Genomic DNA, 20458 nt, shown 5'->3' on the forward strand with positions numbered 1-20458 from the left:
ACTCGAGTATATCACCGTCTAAGTATTCCTTAATGTATTATTTTTGTACATTGTCATCTCTCGAGTCCAAGATCGCGGTCTTCACTTCCCGGTTGTGATTAATTTCGTATTTTGCGGCTTAATGACATTCCCAATTATCTAAATATCATGAGCACCTATTATTCCACCTTTAGCTTTAAATAATGAAAATATGTTGACGTTAAAATATGGCGTATCATCGAATGAGCTCTTTAACCACATCGTCCAAAGTCCGTGTGTATATGCATATTATCCATTAATAACATACAACAACAACAAAAAACGTAAAACAATATGTAATTCAAGGACATTCAAGAACTCGAACCGAAAAATTATATTTTAATTACACGGGCGAATGTCCTTATTTATTTATCATACTTCATTTTTGTCATTGCTGCATAAGAAACCAAACTAATAAAAACTGTCTGATAACCAATATTATTTTGATCAGATCGCTAATTTTTTGTGTTTGTAAAATTAATTTTAAATACGAATGTATAAAAAATCACAAAGCGAATAGTTATACCTTATACAAAATATATAATTTTTTAATTTGATATCCAATGTCCCTTTTTAAATCATTTATATTTAAATCCCTTTTCATCAATAATTTTACTGTTGTTAAGAAGTACTTATGTAATTTTAATGTTTGCTTGATGTTGTTGTTTATAAAAAAAAAAAACTATATGGCAATATAATTCCATAAATACATTATTCATTATAACTAATTTTCCGATTATCATCGTTAATCTTTACGTTTAATTTTCATCGAGACTTCTATTAAAGTTGCTGAAGATTAAAATACAAAAACAAATTGTACGTAAGCTATGAATGGGTTTCTATATAAAAGTTCAATAAAGTAACTGGAATAAAAATTATAAAGGTAAACATTGTAATTATATACCTAATGTATTGGCTGAGTTGTTTTATGATGATTGTATCAATTCCATTTTAATTTTGTTAACAAAAAATAAAATAAAATATGTATCAATATACATATATTGTAAAATATTTTATGATGTCAAGTATATGGTATGGTTTTTATACTTACAGGAAGTTATAAACGGATTTAAAATTAAACCCTGTGTTGGATTCGATATGATTCATCGTTTGTCGTAACGATGATTCTTGTGCATCTGGAAGAAGATGACTATATGTATAAGAAGTTACTCGGGAAGACTTTAAGATTATCTAAATAAAAAAATATTATTATCTAGTTATTAAATTAAATTATGGTAAACATATTAGAATTGAATAAATTTTTTTTTGTACTTGTTAATTGTTTCAGAGTCAGCAAAGTGTTGGACGACATAGCTGTTAAACAAGAATATTAACATTTATCGACATTTGTATTCGCAGTAACTTTAAAGATAATTTATGTTTATTGAATTCATTTAAATTTGTAGTAATTAACTATTTTTTTTGTAGAATTTCGTAATGAATAATATGTTTTGTTCAATTATTTTTATTTTTACCATAATTTAATGAAATTAAATACACATAGGTAAATTATATTAGATTTTAGTATATCATTATTTAATAAAGTAGGTATTTAGGTTATTATTAAATATTAATATGTATTATTATTTTCCAAACGTTCAAACAAATACAATACAATATAATGTGCAAAGCCGGCTTGAACGAGGTTCGATGAGCTGTTAGGTGTCCTGCGACTTGTTGCAAATATACATTATCCATTTTTATTTCATGTACTTATTTATCTAAAATATTTAAAATTCATCGATAGGCTTAAAATAGGATTGTCTCTTCGTAATGTCTACAATGTAACATCTAACACCCACTAAATAGATACTGCAAAAACATTTTGTACATGGCCCAATATTTACCAAACCCTATAGGTATTGTAAAATATCTTAGTTCTCTAACCTCTATACAGCTCTACGAAAGCTACCTAAATGAACGCAAGTAAACTCCTCCATAGACACCTTCTTAATGTACTTAACCTATAACCTAACAATTGGTTCAAGTAAACTCCACTAATGAAAATAATCATTTTATCAATATATTATAATATAATATAATATATTATAATATATTGATAAATGAATCGATTAAACTAATATAAATAATGTTAGCAATTTCGGCGTACCTATATATACCTATTATTACTTTACAACAAATGTTAACGTAGGTATTTAATGAGGAAAAGTCTTTGTCGGCTGCAGGTGGAATTTTCGTGTACCCATTACAGGTAAGATAATTGGCGGAGTACACCTTTTCATCAAATTTTTATTTATCCTGTGTTCAAGCGGAGTTCACAATCGTCCGCGAAGGATATTACCACCACTTAACCACAAACCATCTTTAAAGACAAAACCTGCTTTTCTTCACAAGAATGCCTTGGACGTCGTAAATCGCATTATGCATATTATTATTATTAATATATTGTATACAATATAATATATTATGCATTATGTTCTTGATTTGTTGGTACATAAACTAATTTTAATTTACTTATTTGATATTTATAAATAATACGAATAATAATTGTACTTTTTTGTGCATAATAGACATTTTCTTTTGTATATTGTGTTTCGGCGCTTTCCAATAGTGCACAAAATATACAAAACTTAATACTGCAAACAAAAATAGTACAATTCTATACAATACTCCATTACAGCGACCCTTCAAACGACTAGACACCTCGCTTGCCACTATTTTACTTTTGGCTTCCCAAAGCACCAACAAGATTCGCTAATCACTTTCCTATCAGAAAGGATTTTAAATTTTTTTTTTTAGACATTGAAGTATTATTATTTTAAAATAAAACAAATATCACTGAAATATCAAAAAAAATATTGCTCTGCTTAAAATCTAATTTATATATAATATTTAGTTTTTTGATTTTAATATAACATTGATGGTATAGAAAATATTTGGCTCTTTGTAGAATTTAATTTATAATAATTGATAATTTAAAAAGTTAATAAAATTTGCAAATAATTTAAGTTTTATAGTACAATATTGTTTATGTTAAAAATGTGAATCTTTTTCCTGAAAAAAGTTTTTATTAGAATATTTCTGTCCTTTAAATTTTTGAGTTTTTTTTAGTTTATTGAAAATAAAATTTATTTATTTACTTATAATATATAAACGCCAAACGGCAATTTTAAAATATCAGAATAAGTATAAGTTAATAGATACAATAATAGTATAATAATATAAATACACAAAAAAAAAAGATCATATGGAAAAATACACTATAATATAACTAAATAGTAATACCTTAATTTAATAATATAAAACTATAGTACAACATATTTATAATATGTATATTTAATTACATATTAAAATCAAAATTAAGATTGTTCAGATTACGAAGCATTCTGTGCAAGGGGTGATTGTGTCCGTTTAATGTATTGTGAATTGGAACTTGGAAAAGTGAGTGATTTCTGGAGAAGAAGGGATACGAAAATATATTTTAGAGAGGAGATCGGGTGCATCTATGGTGCCACCTAGGAGCGAGGTTATAAAGCGCTCATCGGCATCTTGTCGACGAGTTGACAGCATTGGTATTCCCAAAGAACTACGTATTAGGGAATAGTCATGTGTAGGGTGAGGTATCATCATTATGTAGGCAATGTAGGAAATAAACCTATTTTGTACACGCTCGAGTCTTAGTTCGTCTTTGGCTAGGAAGGGATGCCATACTACCACACCATATTCTAATATAGAGCGTACTAAAGGAAAGTATATAATGCGCAGAGACAACGGACAGAAGAAAACTGTTTAGTATTGCGTTTAATAAAACCCAATACTTTTAAAGGTTTACCTACAGTGACATTTATATGGTGCTCAAAATTTAATGAAGGTGTATAATGGATACCAAGATCATTATAGAGGAAAATACGGTTAAGAGAAGTGCCATTATAAGGAAATAGTTGTGGTGGATAGGAGATCGCTGCCTAGAAAACGACATAACATGACATTTACTTATATTAAGGCTAAGACCAATGGAGTTCGCCCAACTTGCAAAAATATGTAGTTCTGATTGTAGGACATGACATTGATTAAGACTGTCTATTTTAAGGATAATTTTTATGTCATCAGCAAAAAGAAGGAGTTTAGCCTTTGTGATCCATTTGGTTATCGAGTTAACAAACAGAATAAATAAAAGAGGACTAAGGTGACCTCCTTGAGGATCTCCAGGTGGTATCACAGCTAACTCCGAAACATCATTTAAAATAATAATGTCTTTTAATGATTACGTTTAATACAGACGAATGAATCTAATATTTTTGTTTATAGTTTATTTTTGTTCTTATTTAAAAAAGAAGCCAACGATGATCATTTGTTATCAGTCTTATATTAAATCCCAAGCCTAAAATCCGGAAGCTTAATATATTGCTACATAGATTTGTGCTAGAGTGAGTAAATAGAATATTGAATTATCCAATTCCACTGTTATATATGTTGTATATTTAATAAACATGACATATTACCCACAAGTAAATTATTATGTTGTATACATTTAGTCTGGAACAAAATCATTTGTGATTTTTGTGATTAAAATGGGAAAAACAATTCAATCTTGTTGTATGAATAAATTCATATAATCCAAAATACTACGCTCGCTATATTCACAATATACATCACAATTTTATAGGTTTCTGATATTATTGATCATTATCAATTAAAATTAATCACAATAACATAAAAAAACACATTCTATAATACCATCATAAACTTTAACCTAAAAATGTAGCTGCTATAAACGAGTTCACGATGTCTCTTGTATTTGGACTTATTACAAAGCTAAGATGACCAACTTGCACTTCATCAATATAACGTACTTCCTTAATATTTGGTAATACATTTATAAGCCTTTTTACGTCCTGAAAAAAGAAAATTTTATTTCTAATTGTTTAAAATTATGTAATGAATATAATAAATCTGTAGGTATTATAAACATAAATGTAGATTTAAATTCTAAGCGGAGCGATTGATTTTACAATTTTTATCTTATTTGTTTTTTATTATTTATGCATAATGTTGGTTTAACTTAAACTTTTGGAGTAGTAAAAATGATTTATTACCAATTTTTAGAAGAACTAAATTAAGAACATGTTGAAACTTTGGGCGTTCAAATTTCACAGTACTATTATATCGCTTGAAATAATCAAGAAAAATAAAAGATAGAATTTAGGAAAAATCTTAATATTAACAAAAAACCAGTATTCGAAGAAATCCGATGTTTATGGTGTTCAAAACGTTAAGGTTAAAAATGAAAAAATTGCTTTAAGGGGTTGGTGTCATCAATTATTTTAGCCACAAAATACCAATCTTTTGTTTATCAAACTTATTGACCTAGTAATGCGACTATATTTTTAAAAACTGATTTGAATTCGTTATTATGTCTATATAATGCTTATATAAAATAATGTTAAAAAATTGCCTATTTTGACTCCTTAAAAACTGTTTGACTGTAATCCGCTTAACAGAGTATACTTATAAATAGTTGTCTTGGAATAGTTTGTTTTGTATTCCCCTTAATAAAAGATTATTTTATTATAATCATTTTAAACATCAAATTTAATATTTTTTGTTACTGAAACTCAATGTTTTGGAAAATTATTGTTTGTATAAATTACCGTTGGTGTAGATAGATAATCGGCTTTTGAATGTATAATAAATGTTGGTACCGTAACTTTGGACAAATCGTATTCCGGTGGTGTTATTCTATTGTAACGCAGCAAATTTCCAGAAGTCCCATAATCAAAATGACTTAATTTGTCTGAAAAAAAAAAAAAATATTATAACTGCGATATTTATGAACGATGTATGTGTGTTATTAAGGCACCCAATCAATTTTTCATCACAACGACCTTAGCTTCTTAAAAAAATATTGTATTTCAAGTATAAGTAGTTTGATTTAAAATGTTTAAGTTTTATTATCTGATAAAAGACTTTACTCAGCATCGGTCGGAGCATATTTCAATATTTTTTTTATATATTCAAAATTAAAAAATTGAAAACGCTTATTTGGACTGTTAGTTTTGACAAAACCAATTTTTTGACCATCATACTGATCAACCTAGTAACGCAATAATACTTTTAAAAACTGATTTTAATTCGTTAATATGTCTACTTAAGATCGGTCAGTTCAGTTTTCCCAATGTCATCTCCCTAACAACTATAAATATAGTTTGTATGTTTAGAAATTTTGGATTTTTCAAACGTTGATTATTCGAAATTTAAATACAAAATCTTAAAATATGGACTGACCGATCTCAAATAAACTTTATAATGAATTTAAATCAGTTTTCTGAAATATTAGGTACCGCATTATTAGGTCGATTGATATGAATGTAACTCCGAGGTTGGTGACTTCACATGCGCGTGCGGGTAACCTTCGCTATTTCTTTTACACACAGTTGTTACACAAATATATATATTATATTATATGTTATCAGTGTTATCACACATCAAATTCAGATACGTGTTGTCACTATAATCAATTTTTTGGGATTATCATTTTGTTTACGGGAAATATAGTCAATGAAACATGTGCGCAAAGAGATTCAAAATATTTTGATAACATAAAAAAAAAATCGAAAATTTGCAGATATACGTGTTGTTGCTGTTAGGGTATTATACTAATAACCACTTACTACACACACAATTACAGGATCCGCATGAATGTAATTTTAAAATTGCCTATTTCGAACTCCTTAAAAACTGTCAGCCACCGATCCCCTTAAGAATTAACTAAAATTTAAAAATTTCCCCAACCGATGCTAATTAATTTTGTCGATGTATTTAGACGTCATTAAATTTTTTAAATAAGACCTTTGGAAGTACTTAGCTAAGTACTTAAATTTGTATCAAGCGTATAGCTATTTCAAGTCGATAAATTGATTTTGAACTAATAACTAAATGACAAGCGCATGAAGGGCATAATGTGCACGATGTGGGTGATTTTTGTGGTATATATACACACAAATGATCAATTACGAGAAACACAAAGACGAGCAGTGACCGCAAGGAACATAAAAATTAACTAAGTATACAACTTCTTGAAAATGACACGTTTGAAAGGGCCTTAAATGTGTGCATTATGGCAAATATAAAATGGTACAGTACATTACTAATTACTATAAACGATAAACACGATATAATGACTAGTTTTTGTTAGCTTTAGAAACTTAACATTTTATAACTGTTTTCTTATTGTATACTTGCCTTTCATTACTACTTGAAAGTAATGTTTCAACAATTTAGATGGCACTGGTTGTGGAAATACAGAAACGAAATCCAAAACGGAGTTCTAAACATTTAACATATTTAACACAGTTATTTTTAAAATATTCTCTTACTACTAAGCCACTAAGGCAAAAAGACAAAAAATTAATATCAGCATTAAACATTTTTCAGTATCGTTTATTTGATTGTGTTGTTAGGATAATTCAAGTATGGACATTTATTAAACCTTGCCTTACATAAAATGTGATGAAATACCGCGTGGTAAGAACTGGTTGTTTAGAGAGTAAAAAGTTTATCCAAGATGATTGAGGAAATAATACCCTACACCATTATTTTAAATTAAAAAATTAAAAGATTTGTTGAAAAAAGAATTAGTGTTAACTAAATTAACAACGGTATTACTTTATTTTGGTATGCAATACATATTTTAATTAAATTCAAATGGATGTTTTTTTGGGAACTTCAACAATTTTTAACGTAAAATAGTTTGAATAAATATATTTGATTAGGTAGCTCAGTTATTATTTGGTGGTATACTTAACAGCATATTAAACATTTATCTTATACATATTATAGTGTTGCATACTTTGTCAAGTGGTAAGTCGGATCCATCCAATACATCGATAAATCTCTTACAACTCATTAAGATGCTTTCGTTTGCACACAAGTTTCTTAATTTACTAAATGTAGTATCTGGATCCACGATAAATGGGATGAAATCGAATCCATTCAATATTATCTAAAAATAATAATAAAACATTATTTAAAAATAATAATAATAATTCAATATTCACTATTTGAATTTGATTGGATTTTATTTAGTTAACATATTTTTAAATGCTTTTATTCATTATTTACGATTGGATCGTAATATATAGCCATATAGGTAGATGCATATAGATAAGTAAAGTATATTCTTAATTTTAAAAATGCATGTATGCATATATTCACATTAGTTTTAATTTGTTGTATTATAATATATTATTAAATTACCAACAAAATGTCTGAAAATTGTTTAACAATAGCAGTGACTGGTGATGTTTTAAAATTAGTCGCTGGGGCAATGAGTGCAAGTTTGTTAATCTTAGCGTTGTATTCTGGCTTATCGGACAAGCAAACAAAGGCTACAGTTGCCCCTAAAGAGTAACCAACAACGTCCAGTCTAGGATATTCCGATTTTTTCAGAATGAAATCTATAACTGCAGTCAAATCGTATACACCCAATTCGTGAAAACTATAAAATTAAACAGGAAAAATACATTTTTAATCACCTGGGATGGTGGAATTTTTAATATATGATAATATTCATTATAGTATTAGCGTGATGAAGTGATGAAATATATAGGTACTAGATAGATACAGCATTGAATCTGAAATATATTGATTCATAATAATTATGTATACACACAATTGTAAAAAAATATGGAATAATATTATAGGTGGTAGTAATAAAAGGATACACGTTTGTTTGTCTCATGAATATTTTTATTTACTGGTTGATTTGAAAAGTTAATAGTAAATAAACTTATCAAACCAATCCAAGATTTTAAATTAAAATTTAGATTAAAATTAAGACTGAAAAAACAAAACATCTCAATTTCAAGATTTAAGTTTAAACGTATTGTAATAATTTTGATTTCATAGAATTTAAAAAAAAAAATAACATAGGTATCATGATTTAGTAAAATGTATACAAAATCTGTTAGGCACCTATAGTTCCACGATACTCTATTCATGTTTGGAAGTGATCGAGGTCCCTTATAAATACTGAGTGTTCTTGAAAGACCCGCGCCTCTGGAATTGTATAACCAAACGTCAAAACCGGCATCCGACAATACAAAACCTGAAGTCAAACAATTGTCTTTGTTCTAATCTTCTACTATGATAATAATAGGAGAATACAATGATGAATTATTATTAGTGAAGTATGTGTCATACAAACACATTGTTGAGTATACTAAAATAGTATGTCAGTACTATAAATCTGTAACATCCGTCAGTTTATAATGTATTATAAAAGTAATACCAATGCGTTAATTATTTGCGGAATTAAGTTGGAGATTTCTAGCTGTATTAAATATTTGTTTGGTAGGAACATATACGTCATAGTGTGTAGGCACTGAGCAACTATTGCTTACCAGAAATCATAAATATAACGATTATCCCCACTATTGTTTTTACGTTCGACAGTTTTATGACTGAAGTTCTAGTTTGGCCGCCTGTTGGACAAAATTTTATTTAGACACCAGCAGGTGTTTTCAATGTCCAGTTGAAGAGTGCCAACCCTACGATATTTGGTAACGGAGATTATAGTGCGAATATAACTTAACGATGTAATTCACAAAATAAAACATAATATAATTTTTACTAAAATTAGGCTCATAGAATTGACTGTATTACTCGAATTTGTCCGGAAAAATCTCTACAAAATATAAAATATGACGCTTTGTGAATTTTTACTTTATGTGTTATAACTGATAATTTCATGAAAAAATGAGTAAAGGTGAACTTACAATTGTCCACCACTCGTTAAAACTTGATCAACAAATCTAAGCAATTAAGATTTTAATAGTGTTAAGTGAGTAGTACTTACTCCCATGGTTATTCTTTAACATGAAATATCAGTGTGATATCTAATTTTAATTCACACATTATACCATCTATAAATACCAATGTATTTTCTATTTTATAACCAAATTATGTACATAAATATGCAGTAAATACATCAATAATATCTAATAATATGATTTGCTTATATTGCCTAAGGTGACATCTTAAAAATTTAAAGATAAATACATTTTTATTATTAATGTATAAAATTATAATAATATTGAATTTTTAAATTTGAACGACCAAATATTATAGGTATCTTGAAATAAGTTGACAAATATAATAATTTATAGTATCTTTATGCCAAAACTCTTATCGACATAATATGTGAAAAAAATACATTGTATAATGAGCTAATTTAATAAAAATAATGTGAAATAAATTTTCTAGTTTAAAATAATTTATTCGAGGGTTTTAAAAATCGTTTTAATAGTTATTTACGATATTTTTTTTAAAATAATAATAAAATTAACAAAACATATTAAACATATAAAAGTAAATATTGGCAACAAACTACGGTTTTTGTCAACTATAAAAACAATCGAAAATAAAATTACTAACCGAGTGACGAGTCGTTTGCTGCGAATACAATTGAGTCTGAAAATATTCCGTGCATTAAAAGAACAGGTCTTCCGATAACTTTGTTGCCATTATGCGGTATTCGTTCCAATCCCAAATGAGCCTTATCGTCGGTCCACACTTCATGCGTCTCCAATGGATATCCGAATTCTTTAATCTTTTGCGACTTTAAAACAATAAATTAACGTATAAATACTATAAATAAAGTCAGACTTTTCATACCTATCTACGAATAATAAATATTATAACATTTTTATGATTCTATAACACAACGTGCATATAATTATGAAAATTTTTATTAATTGTTCATAAGTGATTAAATTCCATAAATATCTATTGTTTTATGATCAAGTCTTATGAACTTGTATCATGAGGCACTGTACTAAAAATATTATCGAATTTACCACAATGCTTCAAGTTGTCGGATGTTTTTCGTATTGAGTTAAATGTGTGAAAATAAACCTGTTTAACAAGAAAACGTTGTTAAGTCTTCTTATTACACTCCACAATGATGAATTCTGAGAGGGGATATAATATTATATATCATTGAGGCATATTTAAATATTTATACAAAATATATTTATTTAATATATATCGATTCATTATTGAAACGTGCCATTTATAATTTTCTAAGACCCTGGCTATATGATATTATAATATTTTTTGCAGAATATATTTAAATTTAATATTTTAATAAACCGTTTATTTGTTTGTTTTTGTTTTAAAACTCTTGTACTTTATTTATTAGCGAAATTAACCATAAAAAAATCTTTAAAATCGGTAGTACAGATCATACATTTTTGTGTTAAAAATTAGTAAACTATAATGTGTTTTGACAACCGTTCGTAATTCGATTTTACATAAAATACATTTTTTTTTGCTAATTCTGATGTGGTACAGCTGGTAAAAATTGATGTATTCTTCTCCGTTTTAATTTGTAGTGGAATCAAGATGATTGAAAAAAAAATGTGTACTAAATTTATAGAAATCAATAATACCTACACGTTTTTCAACGGAATTCGTCGAAACTGATCCACCCACAGCTACAATAAGGAAACGTGACTCACATGTGGTGCAGGAAAAGTTGAATTATCAAGTAAAGTACGCCAGGATTATTTATAAATTAAAAAGTTGGTAAAGAATGTAGCTTACCATTGAGTAAGTCACTGTGAATACCGTAATGTTTTCATACACAAGTTGAATTTGAAATACTGATTTCAATATTAAAGTATAAAACCATATCTACGAAAAACGATGCTAAGCGAAAAGACTATAAGTAAGAATATTTTACGTATGATATTTATAATCCTATCAGTCATCGGGATAAAAATCAAACATTTTCAGTTTTAAGTTTTTGGTGTCCCTGATGAATTGTTGAAAACTTTGTTGTTGTTTTTCCCGCAACTTTTAAAAACTCAAGGAATTTTCATTTTTGACTTTTCAAAGAATCAATAAGATTCACTATTCCACCAGAAAAAATACTGAAAATTGAGATATTATATTTTCATATACCATAACTTATCGTTATTGCGTAGGTATATATATGTATAGACAACATCACACACATGATTGCTTAACTTAATATATTCAACGTTTTACTCAGAACCTAATAATATTATGTTTAGTATACAATAATAATATTTTTGTCATCAATAATTATTTAACTGTTGAAAACAATATCTATTTTGGTAGTTTAATAAACAGTTAGTTAATAGCGTATATTACAATGTACCTATACTATAAAAATAAGTAAATAGGTATATAAAATATATAGTCTATTGTATAATTATATATGAAGGTATATGTTTATAAATAATAAAAATAATATAATTACGTTGAAAGCTGAAAGTGTGTTAAGCTGCTTGATGTCGCCTGTAAAGTATTCAATTCAAAAACAAAATCGATTTTGCTGAAAATTAGTTTAGCTTAAAAATGATTAAAATATAATTTTAAGTACAAGAACTTGAAGGACAAGAAGAAAAATACGAGTATACAGCATAAGCGATAAACACCTTATCCTTATCCGTTCCTGGTAAAAAATAAAGGACATAAATAGATAGTAAATGGAAACCAAGGATATACTAAAAAATCTAATATTAGTAATTTTAACACAATAAAAATCGTTTTCATGGTAAACTTAAGATACACCGTTGTAAGAAGACATGTAATTTGCAACAGTGGTGTAATAAGGTTGGGTAAAGGGTTGCAACCCCACCGAAATTATAATCATTAGGTACTGTTATATATAGTAACTTCTAGATCTAGAAGCTAGATCATATTTGTTGGTTAGTGATTGGTATAGATTACAGTCCACCTCAAAAATTATTTTTATAAACGTCACTGATTAGCAACACTCCCAGAACATTTTTAATAGCCTTTTTATTCGTTCGGACCAGTGGATAGTTGTAATGAGAAATTTAGTTTAATTTGTTTTACACAAGTTTTATTGATGAACTCATAATATTATTATGAATAACGATACAATTAATTAAATTTATTACTCGATGTTATCTAAATAAATAGAAATAAAATTATGTATTATGTTAATACATCATGACGTTACAGTTCGCTGAAATACGAGCTTCAACAGTTTTATCATTAAACTTGACATTCAAACACGAAACATTAGTCATTACTTACAGCATCCAGACAAGTGACATAATCACACGTGTTAAAAAATATAGCACACAACAACGAGACGAAAATGAATTGAAAGTTGTCCAAGTTCAATAATTTCATGATCGCTCTCGAACTAACGTCTTGAGGTTAAAACCAAAAAAATAAATAGATTTAACTTAAAATTGTTTCACTCGCCAATTATCCACTGTTTATATGCAATTGAATAAAATAGTTCAAACAGTATACATAAGTGTCGAAAATATCATTCGCATTAAAACCGCGCATTTGAAGCAACCAACAGGCAATATAGTGAATACGATAACCAATACTATAACTTATTATTTCATGTGCACCTTTTTATAGGTACCTACTTCTTAATATATACATTAAACATATATACATATAGTTATGCAAACTATCCTTGAAGCTTGTGTAAAACTAAAAACAAGTAACTGTACCGGAAATTAATATTATTTATTATGTTGTCATCTTTCCAGTTGGAAAACATGGCCAGTTATTGAATTAAACTTACTATAAACATTATATAGGTACTTACCTAATGTAATTATAATAAATGCGCATCTACTATTGCAACACGGTACCAATAAGTACTAGCTCAATTTTGAACAAGTTTTAAAGGAGACCAATTCATAAAACACTTATTTTTTGAACACTTAAGTAAATGATATCTCTAAAATTACAAAATATATGATTTGTTTACTAACGTGGATTATTTGAATGTTTTTTTTTTTTTTTAGGAATCTTAGGTTCCTTAAAAATAAAATTCATTTCGATATTTGACTCGTGTCATTTCACTAATTGCATAATAATAATTTACAATATAATGTGATGGTCATGTTTTTGTAAAATCATCCAAATTAGGTACTTTACTAATTAGGTATTAAACTTATGGAAAATTAAAATTCATTAAGTAATATAAATGAAATACAAAATATTAGAGACGAATAGTTAAAATTCATTTTTCGTATATATACATATATGTACACAATAATTTATCACATTGAATTAAAAATAAATTATCATATCCATTATAGTGTTCTACTCAATAAAGACTGACGGGGTAAACTCGAAGTTTCGAACTTAATTATATACTGTTCACCAGATCAACTTCCTCGATTTATCACATTTCAACTAATATAATTTATAATTTAATTTTGCTGTTCACCTAAATTTTACACTTTACCTACTTATATGTCGTGTAAAAAAAATCTTCAAGTAGGTAATCGCTTTGAATGTTGTAGGTAGAGTGTAATAGGTGTCGATTGAACTTGGTAATTTATTATTAGGTCACTAAAATAGATGTGTTAAATTCGTATACAATGAAAAACGATCCTGAGAGTAGTTATAGCTTAACTTTATGGTTACTAAGGTTTTTTTCTTTTTTGTAATTTCTGATTATTTTGGAAAATACTATGAATTTTTTATTTTTAATTCCCCAAAGTCCCTGCTAAGTACAATTTGTTATCAGAAATCATTTTAAAAGTTTAAAATTGTATCATTGTTTATATTATAAAAGTGTAATCAGACACAAAAAACACACGTATTATTGTAGAATCAATACATTTAGTGCTTCACTAAAACGTTGGTAATCAGCAAGGCTTGCAGAAACATCATGCAATTTCATATTTCTTAATTTTTTATAGTTTCTTATAGAAAGCGGTGTATTCAAAATCTGATTCTACACAAATTCGTTTCATGATACATATAATATTGAAGTACAAAAATATATGTCGCATAATTTTGAATATTTTACTTGGTTAATATAGTTTTTCATTTTATGTATATTGTATGTTTGTGATTTAATATAAACCAGTATTATCAGTATATAGGTAGGTAAGTACCTACGATCGATTTGCCTAAAAAAAAAAAAACATCAATCATTCACACATAGTGTTGTTATATATTTTTTTTAATCATTAATTTATATGTTTGATAATACAAAAAATAAAAATAAATACTGGTAGTATAAAAAACTTCGCAACGTGCAGTACCCAATGCAATTTGTTCGAATTTTAGCCTTTAGGTAAACGATGAGATTCAATAGGTATAGATAATAGTCGATGTTTTGATTTGTATTCCATTTGTTAGATTGGGTAAAAAGTTTTTTCATTAAAATTATCAAACATCGATACATGGTAAAACAAATATACGAATACGATTTATACCTACTTTTAATTAAAAGGATAAAAGAATTAAAATAGTTCTATATATTATATGTACAAATGCATGCATGTATATATGATTTTAACGCAAACCCATTGAATTCTTTTTTCATACAAAAATAGATTTAAAGTATTGCATTGTTGTAATTTTCGTTCAATAATGTTTACTTCAAACGTGGTAATACATATATGAAGAATGTTATAACTAGGGTTCGGAAGTTATAGGAGTTGCATATTGTTCTGTATGCTGTTGAATTATAGCAGACCAAGTTAGAAATCCAAGCTATACAATGTTGAGTTTAAAAATAGAAAATTAAAAATGCATATTTTGATAATTTTAGAAAAAAAGTGCATATTTCGTCGATTTTCGCATATTTGTATGCATATTTAATATTTTCTACAAAAATTAATTTTTTTTTCATTCTTAATCAATTTATTTTAAATAATGTTATATTTTTTCAGTTCAATAAAATCTCAAACGCCAACCGGTAACACGCCATATTTTTTATTTTTTTTTATATATAAGAGTTTTAAATAATAAAATTTTTTTAAATATTTATTTTTATAATTTTTTTTCGCGTATATTAATAAATAATTGATACACTTTTAATAAATAAATACATTTTTTTGCATTTTTCAAATTTTTTAATGCATATTTTATAATTTTTTCTTGCATATTTTGCGTTTTTTTGCTCCTATAACTTCCGAACTCTAGTTATAACTATATATTTCATATCCTTATCGACTAATATAGTACAACTATTATTATTAACATAAAGTTGAAATGACAATAATGACATAGATTTCAACTTCCATACACGCACTTATGGGTATGAATAAAATTTAAAACATACCAACTACCTACTCATAATTTTATTATCTATTGTTATAATAATTATTATTTAACTTTGAAGGGATTTAAGATAAACAAAAAAAAAAAAAAATCATAAGGGGAAACGAAATAATTTCTTCGAAAAATCAGTTTTTCATAAAATTGATTTTGTTGTAATTCAAAAACTATAATAACTTAAGTTAGGTACTTTAAACAAATAATTTTTTTCTGGGGATTTTATACTTTAACGTAGATATTTCACTTCAAAATATGTAGTTTGATTTTAAGGTATTGCATTCTCTACCATGAAGCTATTCCAATCAATTTATGGTAAATTCACAATCATTCTAAAGTTAATACCTAACAATAATTTATAACAGAATAAATGCGATGTTTCTGGCAAAAAAAAAATTAACCTTTGAACGTATTAGTGTACCTATTACTAATTCCAGTAAAATAAATTACTAAGCATGAATATAAAATATATAAAATAATGTAAACCGAAGTAATGTCTTAGTTCCGAATCGTTATTTATTAAAAATCTAACACATTCATTACAGTAACCTAGCTCAGTGGCGTGCCAAGGAAATTTCAATGGGGGGGGGGGGGGGATATATGTTATAACTTTTTTAGTAAAAGTACATTTAAATTAATCATGGTTATCCAAACACAAAAATTGCTAAACATAATATGTACATTCATGCATATTGAGTATCATTCTACAATTATAATTAATTTAGATAGCCACACACTATACATACTACACTAATACATAATCACTGATCTATAATCAGTATAATCCGTTTAGTGAATGTTTATAATAGCCAATGGGAAATAATTTATAAGCAATAACTTATTACTGATAATTTTAAAAGTAATATCCATATCCATATATAAATGTTTATATATTTCTATGGTAATATCTAATAAGTTGAAGTTAACAAAAAAAAGCCAATGGGGGGGGGGGTATAACCCCTAACCTCCCTCCCCTGGGGCACGCCACTGACCTAGCTACTCAATGAGGAGGTATACTCCGGTTATACTGATATACTATACCTACATCAATGCGGTAACCTACTCACCAACTTTTTACAAAAAAAGCGCGCTTGAATAATCTAAAATAGTTATGACCTTTGTGGCTATGTATCCGTACACATTTAAATAACAATAAATTGTTTAAAACTTTAAAAAACAAGTAGGGTATAACGTCATACAGGTTTATAATTATTTAAACAACAGTTTAAAAAGTTCAATGTTAAACGAAACAGCTGTTACCAACTTGTAGACTTTCTATTCAATTGCAGAGAGAATGAGGAAAAACTAAATAAGGTAAACAGTAAATATACAACAGTTATAAATAATATTGATATATATGTTTATATTAGATATATGTAAATACTGTAAAAAAAATTGTTCAGCTTATTTTGTTTCGTTTACAAGCACTTGCAGATAGCCAAACACATATTATCAAACAGTGCGAACAGTGTTGACATGATGAGGCAGTTAGGTACATATACATTATTACGAGGCTATAACTTTGGCCAAGTTTAAAAATGATAATGTACGTAAAAATAGATGATATCAAGATTTTCAAGAAAAAAATTCAATACGTACAATAGTATAGTTTCGTATTACAGACTCGTATAAAAAGGTGGAATCCGATAGGGGCCGGTACGTTTCGCTGGTATGCGTATATTGCATATTATTCAATTTCTTGAATACTCAATAATTAACTAATACACAGAAATTTCTTTCTTGAAAATCTTGTATAATATATTATATATTTTTGGGAATTTGAATGGCGCCATTCAATCAGTATATGAGAAGAGGTATGACGACAATACGTCTAATTTTCGTACTATTCGATAGTACACATAACATTTTTTTTTAAATTATAACATAATATAGTAAAATTCATTTTTTTAGACATTTTTTTGTTTATTTTTTTGTTTATTTATTTTTTTATAATTATTAAATTAATATTTAACTAAAATAGGTACATCGAAATTAATCAATTAACGCTTCACGCCGTCCAAATAATAATACATTGTAAATGGTGTTTATTTGGACATTGACGGTAAGCGTTTCCTTTCATATTTACACACAGAAAAAAAAATTTAACATTTCGAAAACAGAAAAAAAACAATAAATAAAAATAATAAGTGGAAAAAAATATACACGCTTTAAAATTTAAATTTACATATAGGTACTGAAAAATATAATATATTTATATATATATATATAATATGACAGCTTTCGATTCTAATCAGATAGTGGTTTAATGCGGAGTATTGAGAAGACAACGGTTTTACGATTATACAAAACCGCCACATAAAAAACTATAAACAGCGTCATGTTCGTAGTAATAATAATAGTAATAATAATAAATTAATAGTAATAATAATAATAATAATAATTATCATAAAAAATTACGAACAAACAATAATAATTAACTTTGCGAATATCACAACTGTTAAAACTAACGTCTACGCGTAAACAAACAAAATTCAGATCGAGAAATTAATAATAATCAAAACAAATCTTAAGTCTAACCTGTCCCGGGGTCAATCGCTTTCGGCTTTGTCATCCGATGATTAATTAATTATTCATTGGCTACCACTACCTATAGTTTATAGGAACATGCTAAAAGTGCATAATAATCAGCTTTAAAAAAAAAAAAAAAAATGTTTTCTTACACTCATCAAAGGGCAAGACTCGAACGGTTTTACTAAAATATATATAATATATTGTTCGGAACGTTCGACGTCCTTTCTGACGATGATGTGCACTAGGACAATATTTATAGACGTTCGCATTCCCCGCAGGCGGTTGTGGAATGACCGCGCCTGAGCACCAGCGGCCAGTGCACCAGACTATGTACACGAATAGTATAACACAATTATATATGTATGCACACCGGTGATCAATTCAGTGGTATGGTAATGTGTGAACTGTAAATATATATACACCGATAAAATTATGTAAACGCTATAACGTTTGTCACCTATCTCACATTAATTAATATTATTATTTGTTTAATATTTTTGCCGAAAGTGTTACGATAAATAAGACATTACCTAACGTGTTTATAGTTTAAAATTTCGAATTGTTCGAGAGAAAGAAAAAAAAAACGAAGGAGTTGACTAGATGAAGCTTAAGAGATAATTTTAGTGTGCAAAAATAATATCAAGTAACATGTTAAGAACATTCAAATTTAACGCTACACCATACATATATTTGTTTTGTATATGTTTGATGGTGCATGGAGATAACGACTATGCATCATCATCGACCACACGGGTTATCAAATATGTATATATATATATTTAAAAAAAAATTTGGTCTTTGTAGTCTTCAGTTGGGTTTCTTTTCATCGCTGAGAAGAAAACACTTTTCTTCTTGAGATCATAAATTCTGCATGCCAACTAATGGTGATAGGGATGGTAGATGATTTGTAGGGTATGGGTTGGAGTGGATGGGGTAGAGTGTTTTGGGAGGAGGAATATAGGGGTGGTTGTTTGGTGGGGAGAAGAAGGAAAGCGTAGGAGGTTAGATAAAAATATCACATTGCACTATCGTTAACGATGTTTAAAATCACTTTTTGGTAGCTATGCCCCGCTGAGTTAGTCCTTCGAACCGCTTAAACGTGTAGTTGATGAACACCCAGTCTTTGTAGATCACTTCACCGTCTTGCGATATCGGTGCCGACGCTGGAAGAGAACACGGAACGGAAATGGATTAGTACAACGATACAGCGGGCATACGACACCACATTCGTTGTCGTCGTAATAAATAGGTACTCACGTATTTCGAGCTTGACGTCCGGGAAGTCGTCAAAGTTGGAAGTGTCGTCGATGGACTTGACCTGGACGGGTATGGCGGCCGGCCGTTCTCTGATATGTTCCCAGTCGACGCCACGGAAGAACGCTATCGTTGAACGGAGGTCGTCAATGCCGCGTCCGCTGTAGCCAAGACGGCGGTCAGATTCACAACAGAATCGGGTGATGGCGTCGCGCGCCTCCTCACTGATTGGCACTTCAGCCGGGAAGCTCAGCGTCTCCCGCCAATTCATAACCTTCCTGTACGTTTCCTGAGGATTTTCGCTGCAGAACGGCGGATATCCTACAAACGAATGAGAATGATTAGCAACGGCACGGATAACGTATTTTATTATAATAATTGTCGTTGGTCTTAGCTGTATATTTTGTGTCTTTTTATACAATCTTATTAAAATCTCTACATAAATAACGTGTAATTTCAATACTTCACTAAATATCAACTGCTGCTGCTGTTTTTGGAGTTAAAAACCTTTCTAGATTAGGTATATAATTATCCAAACTTTTTAACAGTGTCTATAGTTTTATCATAGGTAACAATTATTTTGAAAAAAAAT

The 20458-nt window shown here is 27.9% G+C and overlaps 2 protein-coding genes across 8 annotated transcripts in view; both read right to left on the reverse strand.

The window, feature by feature from the left end:
* Positions 1-4592: 4592 nt before the first annotated feature.
* LOC107162150 (lipase member N-like) lies at positions 4593-13385 on the reverse strand. Of its 3 annotated transcripts, XM_089220297.1 has the most exons (9): positions 13072-13194; positions 10836-10893; positions 10414-10597; positions 8953-9085; positions 8236-8476; positions 7829-7981; positions 7222-7306; positions 5631-5773; positions 4593-4874 (listed from the first exon to the last, which is right to left on the reverse strand). In XM_089220297.1, exons 3-9 carry the CDS (start codon positions 10466-10468, stop codon positions 4728-4730), a joined length of 957 nt encoding a protein of 318 aa, XP_089076423.1. In that variant the 5' UTR covers positions 10469-10597; positions 10836-10893; positions 13072-13194; the 3' UTR covers positions 4593-4727. The 3 variants fall into 3 exon arrangements, with proteins under 3 accessions (XP_089076423.1, XP_089076422.1, XP_089076424.1); XM_089220296.1 differs by lacking the exon at positions 10836-10893 and having other exon boundaries at positions 13072-13385; XM_089220298.1 differs by lacking the exons at positions 10836-10893; positions 13072-13194 and adding an exon at positions 10654-10813.
* A 4038-nt stretch (positions 13386-17423) lies between these two features.
* The window catches only part of trc (Serine/threonine-protein kinase tricornered), a 131984-nt gene continuing 128949 nt past the window's right edge, over positions 17424-20458 (reverse strand). For all 5 annotated transcript variants that reach the window (XM_015508949.2, XM_089219525.1, XM_015508948.2 and 2 more), the window contains 2 exons: positions 19870-20187; positions 17424-19775 (listed from right to left, as the gene is read on the reverse strand). In XM_015508949.2, the coding sequence (XP_015364435.1) occupies positions 19660-19775; positions 19870-20187 (434 nt within the window). In that variant the 3' untranslated portion in view covers positions 17424-19659. The remainder of the gene's footprint in view (positions 19776-19869; positions 20188-20458) is intronic.

This window comes from Diuraphis noxia, unplaced genomic scaffold (genome assembly GCF_037042655.1).
Source record: "Diuraphis noxia isolate RWA-SAM2 unplaced genomic scaffold, SU_Dnox_SAM2 contig0002, whole genome shotgun sequence".
In the NCBI taxonomy this organism is placed as follows: Eukaryota; Metazoa; Arthropoda; class Insecta; order Hemiptera; family Aphididae; genus Diuraphis; species Diuraphis noxia.

What these genes read in the sequence shown, in the direction of transcription:
- LOC107162150 (XM_089220296.1), bottom strand. Translation starts at nt 13,170, where the DNA reads ATGAAATTATTGAACTTGGACAACTTTCAATTCATTTTCGTCTCGTTG. An exon ending in AGCAAACGACTCGTCACTCG is followed by an intron (nt 9,086 to 10,413) that starts GTTAGTAATTTT and finishes GTTTGACTTCAG; the next exon opens with GTTTTGTATTGTCGGATGCC. An exon ending in AGAGTATCGTGGAACTATAG is followed by an intron (nt 8,477 to 8,952) that starts GTGCCTAACAGA and finishes TTAATTTTATAG; the next exon opens with TTTTCACGAATTGGGTGTAT.